Genomic DNA, 13,916 nt, shown 5'->3' on the forward strand with positions numbered 1-13,916 from the left:
ATGAGCATCCAAAACTGAGCTCATCTTTTCCCCAAACTCTACTCCTCTTTCTAACTTCTTAAAATCATCAATTGGCCCTATGACCCAGGCTCACAATTTAGGTGTCATTCTTGATTCCTCAATCTCATCTCATATAGCTAATTATCGTCCAAATCTTTTTATTTCTACCTTGACATTTCTCCTTTATACATCCTTCTCACACAGTTGTCACTATGGGGCAGAAGCTTATTTCATGTCTGGACTATGACAGTATCCTTCTAGTTTTATTTCCTGCCTCAAGTTTCTCTCTACTCCATGTTCTACTCCACTAGCAAATTCATCTTCTAAGAAGCAGGTCTGACCATGTCATCTTCCTAATCAATACATTCATTGGCTTTCTCAGGATCAAAATATTCTATTTGGCATTTAAAGCCTTCCTACACATCCAGTCTACTTACACTTCACTTTCCTCCCCTATACTAGTGATTCTGTCCCACCTTGCTGTTCCTCAAACATGACACCCCATTTCTGGACTCAGGGTATTTTCACCGAGTGTCCCCCATGTCTGGAATCCTCTTCCTACTCATCTATTCTTCTCATTGTCCTGTAAATCCTATCTTCTGCAAGAAATCTTCTCCATTCTGCCGGATCTGAGATTAGCTCCAATTTATCCGGTAGATAAGTAGCTACCTAGATATGTAGGTAGATAGAAAAATAGATAAAAAGTACACAGGGCTTGCATGTTGTGTATTATTTAAAAATTTTTTGGGAGCATAGACTAATTTTTGCCTTATCCTCAGCCATTAAACTGTGCCTGGAAAACAGAATTTGAAACCAAGTTGTTAGGACGACAAATCTAGCACTTCATGAACTACTCTGCCTAGCCACTTTTAAAGGGTTTTCCCCCTTAGGATCAACATACTTGAGTGCAAAGACGCATACCCTCAAAAATTTGGCCATCAGTCACTTAATCAACAAGCACTTGTAAGTGCCTACCAAGAAGCAATAAATATCCGTTGACTTAAGTTGCCTCTAAACTCCTTCTTCAGTTCTAGACTTATAATCGGTCTAATCCTAATGAACGTTTGCACATGAGTGTATATTGCTCGGTGGAGGAATCACTCACAACCTACAGAATAGGTACTACTAACTACCTATCTCCGTCAGAATCCGAGGCAAGCACAAGGACAGCTTCACTCGGCTTCCCTATAATGGGCGGGATGTAAAAAGACTGCGCTTGCGCAATTAGTGTGCGGATGCTTCAAGATTCAAGCTCCGCCCTTCTAGCCGCCCCGCCCTTTCGGCAGCGCGCAGTCGCAAAAAAAAAACCACGTTTCGGGCTCAGGACTCGTGTATGGCAAGTTTTCTTGCAGAGCTTCCGGCTCGCTGGAAGCGGGAGGCTCGAGCTTCACTTCCTGCTTAAGCCGGTTCCGGCAGTTGTTGGTGTTGCGGCTCCCGGGAGACCGGGAGGCTTCTCTTGTCTCTCTCGTGAGCGCGCCGCCGACCAGCCATGAAAATCACGCGGCAGAAGCACGCGAAGAAGCATCTCGGCTTTTTCCGCTACAACTTCGGCGTCCGGGAGCCGTACCAGCTGCTGCTGGACGGCACCTTTTGTCAGGCGGCGTTGCGGGGCCGCATCCAACTCCGCGAGCAGCTGCCCCGCTACCTTATGGGAGACACTCAACTCTGCACCACCAGGTCGGCCCGGGCGGGGCCGGGATGGGCCGGGGCGGGGCGGGGCGGGGCGGGAAGGCGTGACGGGAATTCGGACCCTGGCGTTCGGAGCTCTCTGGCCTATTTGACGCTGTGCAAGTGACTAACTCGCAAACCTCAAGTTACCTTTTCTCTAGAATAGGGATAGCAATGTTACCGGGCCTGTGTGTTTGAGGAAGGAACTTTGTCAACTATAAAGAACTATACACATTGGAAACATTGAAGAGTTTTTTATTCTGCATAAGGAGAGTAGTCCTCCAACTTAAGTGGTCTGAAGATCTCTGGGAGGGGGTGGGGCGCAGGTTTGAATTTGACAATCTCCTCCCCCAACCCAAAGATCCATCTCTCTGGCAATACAAGAACATCTACCATCTCCCGCGTTTTTCCATTTTGGCTTAAAGTTTGCTTTAGATTCTGTAGCACTCTGTCAGAAGTACCCACCCCCTGCTCGCCCCACCACGGTGGCACTTGTTTAGCGCCTTCGCTTTTTTAGAAAGAAGGAATTATCACATTTAAGTGTTATTACCACCTTATGAACTAGGTGCTATTATCCTTATTTTCATTTTTGGGAAACTGAGGCTGAGACACCAAAGTTCCTCTGAGGCAGGGCTGTTTGCATTTTTCAGATAAACACTGAGGTGGAGAGGTGAAGGGACTTGCCAAGCTTCACATTTATAAGTGAAAAGGATATGAATCCAGATCTTTCTCCAACCATGGCACTCCAAGCACTGCTCCACTTTTCCTCTAAAAGGCTTTTTTCTTAGGAGAAAGAGCTTGAGTGCAAAGTGGCACATCAACAGAAGTTTAGCCATCAATTATATGATCAGTAAGTATTTGTTAAGTGTCTGCTGTGTACCAGCACTGTGGTACATATTAAAAGTACTTTTAGAAAAATGGGATACTTCAAGAATTTATTTTTGCTATAAAAACAACCTGCTGAGGGCATCTGTATTATATAGACATACACATATAGGGCAATCTAAAGTGCTCAAGAAGTGAAATCTCGGGTCTTTAATTTTATTATTTTTAGCATTAGTTATATTTATAACATTGGAGACTAAGCTGTGGGTAGGGACAGACCCTTTCTTACTTCATGCCTTCATTTAGCACATTCGTTAGACACTTTCTGAGTACTCTGTTAGGCTATTGGAGATGCACATAGTACTTTATTCCTTGAATGTCCTCCAATTTGTTGTATTTCTTCCCATTTTTAAAATCCCAACTTTAGTGACCATTCTTGCAAAATTTTCCCTTAAGTTCATTGATGATGATACTTTTTTTTCCCTTGTACTTCACAAAGCACTTTATTTTCCATTTCTCAAATGTCCTTGTAATGTAATTTGAGTTTTATTGTTAATGATCTGTATATGAGAGCAGACTGTCTTATCATTAGAGTTAGAATGGAAGTAATTACATTTTAGAAAGTGTGTAGTCTAACCACTTCATTTTCGAGAACAAAATAAGTTCAGGGAAATATAGTAACTTAAAGCTATTCTACATTGTTACCTATCCATAACTTGCCTTTCCATTACCTTTTGTGTTGTAACCATCCATAAATCTTCAGATACTGTAATGTTACAACATTTTTTTAATAGCTTTTTATTTTTTTTTTTTTTTACAAGTTATGGGTAATTTCACAGCATTGACAATTGCCAAACCTTTTGTTCCAATTTTTCTCCTCCTTCCTCCCCCCAATGGCAGGTTGACTAATACATGTTAAATATGTTAAAGTATAAATTAAATACAATATAAGTATACATGTCCTTACAATTATTTTGCTGTACAAAGAGAATCGGACTTTGAAATAGTGTACTATTAGCCTGTGAAAGAAATAAAAAATGCAGGCGGACAAAAATATAGGGATTGGGAATTCTGTGTAATGGTTCATAGTCATTTCCCAGAATTCTTTCGCTGGTTGTAGCTGGTTCAATTCATTACTGCTCTATTGGAACTGATTTGGTTCATCTCATTACTGGAGATAGTCACGTCCATCAGAATTGATCATCATACAGTATTGTTGTTGAAGTATATAATGATCTCCTGGTCCTGCTTATTTCACTCGGCATCAGTTCATGTAAGTCTCTCCAGACCTCTCTGAAATCATCCTGCTGGGTCATTTCTTATCGAACAATAATATTCTATATACCACAATTTATTCAGCCATTCTCCAATTGATGAGCATCCACTCAGTTTCCAGTTTCTGGCCACTACAGAGAGACCTGCCACAAACATTTGTGCACATACAGGTCCCTTTCCTTTTTTTAACATTTCTTTGGGATATAAGCCCAGTAGAAACACTGCTGGATCAAAGGGTATGAAAAGTTTGATAACTTTTTGAGCATAGTTCCAAATCACTCTCCACAATGGCTGGATACAATTCCACCAACAATGTATTAGTGTCCCTGTTTTCCCACATCCCCTCCAACATTCCGCATTATCTTTCCCTGTCATTCTAGCCAATCTGACAGGTGTATAGTGGTATCTCAGAGTTGCCTTAATTTGCATTTCTCTGATTAATAATGACTTGGAGCATCTTTTCATATGGCTAGAAATAGTTTCAATTTTTTCATCTGAGAATTGTCTGTTCATATCCTTTGACCATTTATCAATTGGAGAATGGCTTGATTTCTTATAAATTGGAGTCAGTTCTCCATATATTTTGGAAATGAGGCCTTTATCAGAACTTTTGACTGTAAAAATGTTTTCCCAGTTTATTGCTTCCCTTCTAATCTTGTCTGCATTCGTTTTTTTTTTTTTTTTTGTACAAAAACTTTTCTATTTGATATAATCAAATTTTTATGTTTTGTGATCAGTAATGATCTCTAGTTCATCTTTGATCATAAATTCCTTCCTTTTCCACAGGTCTGAGAGGTAAACTATTCTATGCTCTTCCAATTTATTTATAATCTCATTCTTTATGCCTAGATCATGAACCCATTTTGACCTTATCTTGGTATACTGTGTTAAGTGTGGGTCAATGCCTAGTTTCTGCCATATTAATTTCCAATTTTCCCAGCAATTTTTGTCAAATAGACTCAACATTTCTAGAGGAAGTTTGAGGTCATTAAAGAAGCTTTGCAATTTCCCAAAAGCAATTTAAACTGTTTTCTTTTTCCCACATAGTTCTGGGTCCAACTCATTTTCCTTTCCCAACTTCTTATCCTACACATATATACATACAGTTTCTTTTTATTAAAGCTTTTTTATTTTCAAAACGTATGCATGGATAATTTTTCAACATTGACCCTTGCAAAACCTTGTTTTCCAAATTTTTCACCCTTACTCTCACTCCCCCCCTAGATGGCAAGTAGTCCATCAGACATTAAAGTTAAACATAAAACATTCATATTAAAGCAAAGATAAGAACAATACCAAATTTGAAGAAGATGAGAATTAGTTCAAGAATGATACTGTACTGGAAATCTAACATGTCATCCCTGAACAGGTGGTCCGGCAGATGTTACGGTGCAGGGAAATTCTCCTTGATTTGAAGTCTGTACTGAATCCTCTCCAACTGTTAGTAATACTTGGGGCAAGTATAAATCTTCTTTTTGCCTCATCAGAGTCATTGGATAAGATTATTTCTTCCAAGAAATTGTCAATGATTTTCATTTATAGATGAGTGACACCTTGTCACAAAGCCTATTTTATAGTCAATAAATAATAAGTACAATGGGATCTTATATTCCCTACATTTTTGAGTCAACTGTGAAATGGTAAAGATGTGGTCCATTGTTGAATGTGACTTTTGAAAGCCTGTTTGTTCCTATATGATGTTCTTATAGAACATGCTAGTATAGTTATATACGTATATACACATACATATCTAACATAGACATTATATATAAAATATAAAAGCATTTTATTTTGCCTAATTCATGTTTATCTATTTGATCTAGTTTTTTCCTCTAATATAGTCTGGCTTCCAACCTAAATCACTCATTTAAAACTATTATGTTCAAATTACCAGTTAGGTTTCACCCAATCTAAGGCATTTTCTCATTTCTCATTTTTTTCTGATGTTTTCTCAGCATTTGACACTATTCCCTCTTACCACTTAGATTCTTTATTCTCTGATTTTTTTTTATCACATTCTTTTTTCTACCTGACTGTGCCTTCTCAGTACCCTTTAACTGGTTCATTGTTCTTGTCATATCCACTAATTATAGATGTAGCTCAAGAAACTGCCTTTTTTTTTTTTTTTTTTGGTCTTTCTATATTCTCTCACTTAGTGATCAGTTAATTGACATGATTTCAAGGATTACTTCTTTGCAGGTGAGTCTTAGTTCTGACCTCCAGTCCCTCATTACTAACTGCCTATAGGATATTTCAAATCTCTTAGACATCTCAAACTCAATATGTCCAAAACAGAACTTATATATATCCTCTCCTACACACCAGTTCTTTGAGCTAATGACCTTATTTTTAGCCCAGATTTCTGCCATCCAAGTCCACCATATTCACAAACCTCTTCTTGTCCTTGACTTCTTGCCGTTACACACTCCACTTGTCTAATCAGTCTTCAGATCTTATAATTTGTAATTGTATAAAATCTTTTGCAATCATCCCCTTCTCTCAATTCTCACCACCACCCAAGTTTCAGGCATCTCTCTCTGACTATTGCTGTAATTTTCTAATTAGGCTACTTGTATGTATGAAGTATTTATTCTTTATATTTGTATTTTTAGCTACTGGCCCAATACATAGTAGGTGCTTAATAAATGCTTATAGGTTTGAGTAGTCTCTCTGGCCTGAAATTTCTTGGTATTCCAATCTGTCTTATCACTCAAAGCCAAAGTAATTTTTATGGAATGTTGATTTGACCACATCATTTCCCTCCTACTCAACACACTCCAGTACTTTCCTCTTATCTCTGGGATCAAATGTAAACTCCTCTGATTGACATTTAAAATTTTTGACAACCTGACTGCTTTCTTCCTTTTCCAGTCTCTCTATATATTATTTCCCTTTATGACACTCATGTATAGCAATATCAGACTAATTTCTATTCCTTACACATGCAGTGTCTTCTCCTGAGTCCTCTCAGATGCTAATGTCTATCTGTCCAAGCTTATTTTGTGTCTGCTTTGATGTACATATTATTTCCCTTGACAGATTGTATTTTGGGATAATGATTTTCATTTTTATCTTTTTATCCTCAGTGTCTAGCATAGTGCCTGGCACATGATAATTAGGTATTTAATAAATCCTTATTGATTGACTTTTTTTTTTAATCAAAGTTTGTTCTTTTGTATAGGAGTAGTGGAAGTTAATATTCCAAGTTAATTATTAGTTTGGGTTTACATTATAGTAGTCATGACTAATGGCATAATTTTAACACCTTTTCTTTGAAAGCAAAAATAATTTATATTTTAAATATGACCTGTTTTTACTGACATATATAAAAAAGAACCATTTCTCTTGTAAATGCTTACCAATATTTAAAAGCCTTTTTTTTTTCCAGATGTGTATTAAAGGAATTAGAATCATTGGGGAAGGAGTTATATGGTGCAAAACTAATTGCACAAAGATGTCAGGTTCGAAGTTGTTCACATTTCAAAGATGCAGTCAGTGGTGCTGAATGTCTCTTGTCCATGATTGAAGATGGAAATCCTCACCATTTTTTTGTTGCAACACAGGTAATACTGCCTATGCAAAACTATTGATGCTTAACTTTGTTTTTTTATACTGCAATAATTTCCCATTGAACCCTCCTTTAAAATAATTAGACCTGCTATAGTGCTAGAAAGTATGGATGAAGAGTGACAGAGCTACATAGGAATTTGATGTCATTCAGTTGTGTCCAACTCCTTATGACCCCATTTAGAGTTTTCTTGGCACAAATCAACTGGAGTGGTTGAAGCAAACAGGATTAAGTGAATTGTCCAGGGTTACAGAGCTAGTAAATGTCTGAGGTCAGATTTGAACATGCATTTTCCTGACTTTAAGCCCAACATTTTATCCGCTGTACTACTTAGCTCTCTCTACATAGAAATAGCAATTAACAATTCTTAATTACTACTGAGAAGGGGAATAGGAGGATATATATCAAAAGAGAACAGTGTTGGTGTACAGATTCCATTGGTCTCCACTGAGGGTAGCACATAGAAGAATGGTTTCTGGACTTCACTATTTAAGCTTTTATACTGTGGACAAAGGCTCAGAGCTCTCAAGGACCAAACTATATAGACTTTTAGACAAAGAGCCAGCAAAGCACAAATAAAAGACTATCCTGTCATCTTCAAGGCAAGAGAGTAATATAATCTGCACTAAGGAAATGAGATTTTCTAAATTTCCTAATGAGGAATAAGGAATGAGAATGAAGTAAGGAATAACTTAACTATATCATCCAACAAGAGATTTGGATGGGAGGACTGTCTATACCGAAACTCTGGATTGATTAGCCTTAATGCATCCCGCAGGGTTGCAAAACTCAGATCAGTTTTTACTTGTCCACATCAACTGACAAATCAACCCATCTGATAACAAGTGCTCTTATACAGTTTTATACATTTATACACTCTTTTATAGCCAGACACTTAATAGAAGTGGTCTATGCTGCAGATCTCCCTTCTCCTGGAAGGCTCTATATGGCCCTACTCCCTCCTGGACTTTGCAGGCCCTTCAGCTGGAGTAGCTTCAGCTTACCTTGGGTCCATACAGCTAGAGCAGGTCTAAGTTGTGGTCCCTAAGCTGGAATCCTCACTATATGGCCTGCCACCCTCCCTATTATCTTTGTACAGAGAGGAGGGAAATCTATTCTTTAAGACTGGGATTGATCATTGAAATTCATCACATTTTAGCTATATGGCTGCATATATCTTTTTCATGTTATGAATTCCTCATGCTATTCCATTTAAAATATTCTTTTATATTATTTTATCCTGATTTTGTTAAACATTTTTGTTTTTAAATGTTTTCAGCACTTCATCTGACTGAATGAAACAAAATATTCATCCTCTGTCCAGCATTTAATTCCATCTACTATTCTCAGACTTAAAGCATCTTTGTTTTAGATGTTTAATCAGTACCTTCTGCACAGGTACATAATAATCTGAAAAAGGAAATTTAAGACTCAATTTTAGTGATAACTGAGATTTTAGAAAGAGTTCTCTCTCAAAGTACTTTAGTTTTGTTGGCAGGCTGCAATGTGTTCCTGAATAATACCTGATTAATGTCTGTTTTTCACAGGACCAAAATCTGTCTCTTCAAATAAAGAAAAAACCTGGAGTTCCTCTCTTGTTTATCATTCAGAACACTGTTGTTTTGGATAAACCTTCTCCCAAAACAATTGCCTTTGTCAAAGCAACAGAATCAGGTCATCTTTTCTCTGTCCACCAAAAACAGAACATTAAGAAACTCAAAGAAGAACAAGGTCTAGTGAAAACCCCTGAACCAAAAAAGAAAAGAAAACGCAAAGGTGTGAGTGGTCCCAATCCTCTTAGCTGTCTGAAGAAAAAGAAGAAGGTGCAAGATTCAAATCAGTCTTCTGCCCCTGAAAAGAAAAGAAGAAAAAGAATTCGTAACAGAAATAGAGTGAAAGCACTTTCTGTGCCATCAGTGAGGCAGAGCGAAGAAGTACAGAGCAACTCTGTGCATTAACTGAACTGGAAAACTTTTAGGGACTGACTAAACTTCATTTCTAAAGCAAAATAAATAAAGTTTATGATTTGTGTCAATGTTTGAGTTGAAAATTAAAATATATCTCCATAAATTTGCCTAAACCTGTTGGTTCTCACATGAAAAATAAAATCAGAGTAAACAAGAATGAATATAATGCAAAATATGACAATGTCTCCCTGTGTCTTATCTCCCAGGCTCCCCCAGCTATTTTAATAGCTTATCAGTGTTTCCTGCTGGGGATATAGTAGTTCTGAACCAATCTATTGGAAATGTTGAGTTTATTGCAAGTTGGAAGTTCAAAACAAATATGACTTTAAAATGAGTAAAAAATATATTTTACTTTATGCTTGGTTTACTGGATTAGTAACATTAAATCCATTTAGTCATTGTTCTCCTTTTCCTCTTAGATTGGGAGCCAGGTTAGATGACTAACTGGAAAAATGAAATGTCCAATTTAACAAATTCATAGAATTCTTTTATATTGTTTTATTGGTTTCCTCTAGAATTTCCTTTTAAAATTTCATAATATAAAAATATTTTATAATTTTATACATGATAACACTCAAATTTCATTGATAGTTTTGTTTTTCTTAAGTTCAAATAATGTCTTTTCATTTTATATCACCATCATTTCTGGATTTACCTTTACTCTCATCCTGTCTACCCTAAAATTGAGCCTTTCCTTTTAAGGGAGGAAAAAAAAAAGCTAAGTGATCTTATCAGGTGATATATGCAAAGTTCTGCCTTTGTGCTCCCATTTTTCTCTAAAATGAGAAGGGACATGTTTCATTGTATATGTACCTGGCTTGTTACTGTTTTCTAATATACTTAGGTCTTTGACTTCCTTTTAATGATTTATATATTTACACTGTTATATATGTTGTGTTGGGTTTGCTTATCTTATTCTTCATCAGTTTATATGCTTTATCCCTTATTTCAATTAATTTGTCATTTCTTCACTATGATCAGTTATATTTATATCATAATTTTTTAGCCATTTCCCAATCAAAAGATAACCACTGTGTTTTAAAACATGTTTTTGATATGGGTTTAATCTTTTGGTTTTTTAACCTTCTGTTCCCAGCGTAGAGTTGCTGGGTCAAAGCACCTATATCCACATTTTGAACTTGTCTTCCAGAGTGGTGGGGCCAGTTTATAGTTGCATCAAGAGTGTATTAACATGCCAGAAAGCTTTCTAATTTTTTGAGCTATTTTCAGATAAAGAATCTTTCATCCAAATTATTCTCTATAAGCCTAATGATCCAGTCACATTTTTTTTTCTTTTTTTGCCACTCTTTTTAGAAGCTGAAAAATGTCTCTCTCTCCCCTTTTAACTTTAAATTTGCTAATGACCTAGACTATTGGTTGGTGTGGTGGAGGAAACAGAGGAAAATGATATGATCCTTTCATCAAGAACTGTCAAAGTGCCTAAGTCTGTTGCAAATGTTTAAAATATGGCCCAAACTCCTTTTCCGTCTCTTGTTCATGCACAAAGTATTTTTTTAAGTGCCTTTAGGTAATGAAAATGAATATCAAATCAAACTTGTACCTTTTTTCTTGCTTTTACATGCAAATTGTGTTAATGTTTGTTTTTTAAAGGTTATCTCAATCACAGTTTATCAACTATACTTCCTAAATGAATCCTGCTTCCTAACTCTTCCTTCTTAAAATAATAAATAGAATATTTAAAAATATATAAATATATTTCAAGGGATACTAAAAGTCCCATAGTCAGAAGCAGGATTTAAACCCAGGTCTTCTGACTCCACAAGGACATCTTGGCTTGTTTTTGTATTCACATGACATTAATAAAAATGTCAAGTATAATCAAATGTGAGGATATTGGTAAAGGGCCTGGCACATTATAGATACTTAAATGCTTGTTCCTCTTCCCTACGCCATAAAGAAAAAGTCCATTTATTCCAAAACTAAAGGGTTTTTTTCCCCCTTATACAGAAGAGGTGTATTTTGTCAAAGCTTTTTCAACATGTATTGATGTAATACTGGTTTTTATTTTTTTGTTTTGTTTGCTGAGGCAATTGGGGTTAAGTGACTTGCCCAGGGTCACACAGCCAGGAAGTATTAAGAGTCTGAAGTCACATTTGAACTTGGGTTCTCCTGATTTAAGAGCTGGTACTCTATCCACTGTGCCCCTGGTTCTTTTTTTTTTTTTTATGACATGTTTATAATTCTAATATTGAGTCAATCCTGCATTCCTAATCTAAATCTACTTTTCATTTAATTGTGCGGTTGTTTAATTGTTTAGTGTTTTGGGTAAGATACAAATCAGTTCTTTTAAGATCAGGAGTTACTAACTTTTTTGTGGGTCATGGACCTCTTTGACAACCCTTAGAATAATAATCTGAAGTGTATAAAATAAAATACATAGGACTACAAAGGAAACTACATTAAATCCAGTTGTCAAAATATTGAAACCAGTCTACAGAGCTTATGCATTGTATACACATTGCAAAATACATGAAGTAAATATCATTGTCCAAATTGTAACACTGTCATGGAGGAATGGGCTTAGTTTTTCTCTGTAGATCAAATAGCTTGTTTTCTCTTTTCATGTCTGAAAAATCAGTGTGCAAGTAGCTTTTAACCCCATGGTTCTAAATTGTATTATCTCCCTACCACCTCCAGCTTAACTGCCTCAAGCACTCTTACACTTGCCCCCAGTAGCTGCTTCCTGAAACGTGGTGGGGGAGAAAAGTTAGAGGTTAAAAGTGTCCTTGTTTATCAAAGGTCAGAAAACTTCCCACCCTCTATACAAATAGAGCATAGGAGAAGGGGAGAGTTGTTATACATCAGCCTTATGCTATCAGTCACATGAGATAAATGCTTTGAAAAGTCTGAAGTGCTATATTGATGCGAATTACTATAATTACTACATAAAGACCCGGAGGAAGAAAGTTGCCATTATGGCATGTTTAGAGCACTAAACTTGGATTCAGGGAGACCTCAGAGAGTTGGGATGTCCTACCACAGACACTAGCTGTGGGTACCCTTGGCAAATCATTTAATCTCCCTATCAATTTCCTCTTCTGTAAACTGGATATAATAATAGCATCTATGTCCTAGAACTGTGAATATTAAGTGCTTTGTAAAATTGGTTATTTAATACTAGCTTTCTACACATGTTTGAAATAGGAAAAGAAAAGGGGAGGGAATAAGCATTTTTAAAGCATTTACCATGTGCCAGACACTACAAAGTACTTGACAAATATTTCATTTGAGTCAACAACCATTGCAGTGACATAGATGTTATTATCATCCCTACTTTACAATTTAGTAAATTAGTTTGTTGTTTGTCCTTAGTTTTTGAAGAGGACCCTGACATCAGGGAGGTGATGCCATGACATGCAAGTAAATTGGATTTAAGTGAGAGTGGGACTGTGCAAAGAGAGAGAGGTTAAGTGACTTGCTAAGGATCACACAGCTAGTAATTTTTGACACTGGATTCAAACTGAAGTCTTGCTGGCTTTAGCTAGGCCCATTGTTCTACCTATGCCTCAATAAGAATTAGATTTATGTAGCCTCAATAACTGCCTCAATAAGAATTAGATTTATGTAGTTCAAAAAAGAGAAGCAAAGTGGGACTAATGGATAAAAGTAACAAGTGGCAAATTTCGGCTCAGTATGTGGAAGAACTTCCTAATGATTAATTCTATACAAACTGCTATAGGCAGACTCATATGATGCTGGATTTTCCACCACTAAAACTTTTTTTTTTTTTTTGCTTAGGCAATTGGGGTTAAGTGACTTGCCCAGGGTCATACAGCTAGGAAGTATTAAGTGGCTGAGGTCAGATTTGAACTCAGGTCCTTCTGACCTCAGGGCTGGTGCTCTATCCACTGCCACACCAAATACCCCTACTGGAACTCTTTAAGTGGAAGCTGGTTAACTGACTCTTTACTGGGGATTTTGTAGAGGAGATTGATGCATTGTGTAGAAGGGTGAACTAGTTAATCTTTCCAATTTTAAGATTCCATGATTATGGTCAAAAGATATTAACACACATTAAAATCATTTCTAGTCATGTGAAAAAAATGCTCTAAAACATTATTGATCAAAGAAATGCAAATTAAGACAATTCTGAGGTACCATTACATACAAGATTATGCCATGATCAATTGTGATGTACGGGCTCTTTTCAACAATGAGGTGATTTAGGCCATTTCCAATAGATTTGTGATGGAGTGAGCTGTCTATACCCAGAGAGAGGAATGTGGGGATTGAATGTGGATCATAATATAGTATTTTCACCTTTTTTGTTGTTTGTGGTTTTTTTTCTTTTTTATCTGATTTTTCTTGTGCAGCATGATAATGATGGAAATATGTATAGAAAAATTGCACATGTTTAATGTATGTTGGATTACTTGCCATCTAGAAGAAGAGGTAGCGGGAAGGGAGAGAGAAAAATTTGGAACACAAGGTTTTTTGCAAGGATAAATGTTGAAAACTATCTCTGTGTGTATTTTGAAAATAAATAGCTATTAAAAGAAAAGACTCTATGATTGCCATTGCTTAGTGCTCCAGTTCATGCAAAGTTCACTGTCTTATCCAAGAGAGAAAGCTTTGAATGAGGCTTACCTTAC

The 13,916-nt window shown here is 36.5% G+C and overlaps 1 protein-coding gene across 1 annotated transcript; it reads left to right on the forward strand.

Annotated features, from left to right (window-relative positions):
• Positions 1 to 1,315: 1,315 nt before the first annotated feature.
• Positions 1,316 to 9,371, forward strand: UTP23 (UTP23 small subunit processome component). The gene is made up of 3 exons (XM_051971009.1): positions 1,316 to 1,677; positions 7,157 to 7,331; positions 8,884 to 9,371. Exons 1-3 carry the CDS (start codon positions 1,490 to 1,492, stop codon positions 9,292 to 9,294), a joined length of 774 nt encoding a protein of 257 aa, XP_051826969.1. The 5' UTR covers positions 1,316 to 1,489; the 3' UTR covers positions 9,295 to 9,371.
• Positions 9,372 to 13,916: the final 4,545 nt, after the last annotated feature.

This window comes from Antechinus flavipes, chromosome 1 (assembly GCF_016432865.1).
Source record: "Antechinus flavipes isolate AdamAnt ecotype Samford, QLD, Australia chromosome 1, AdamAnt_v2, whole genome shotgun sequence".
NCBI lineage: Eukaryota > Metazoa > Chordata > Mammalia > Dasyuromorphia > Dasyuridae > Antechinus > Antechinus flavipes.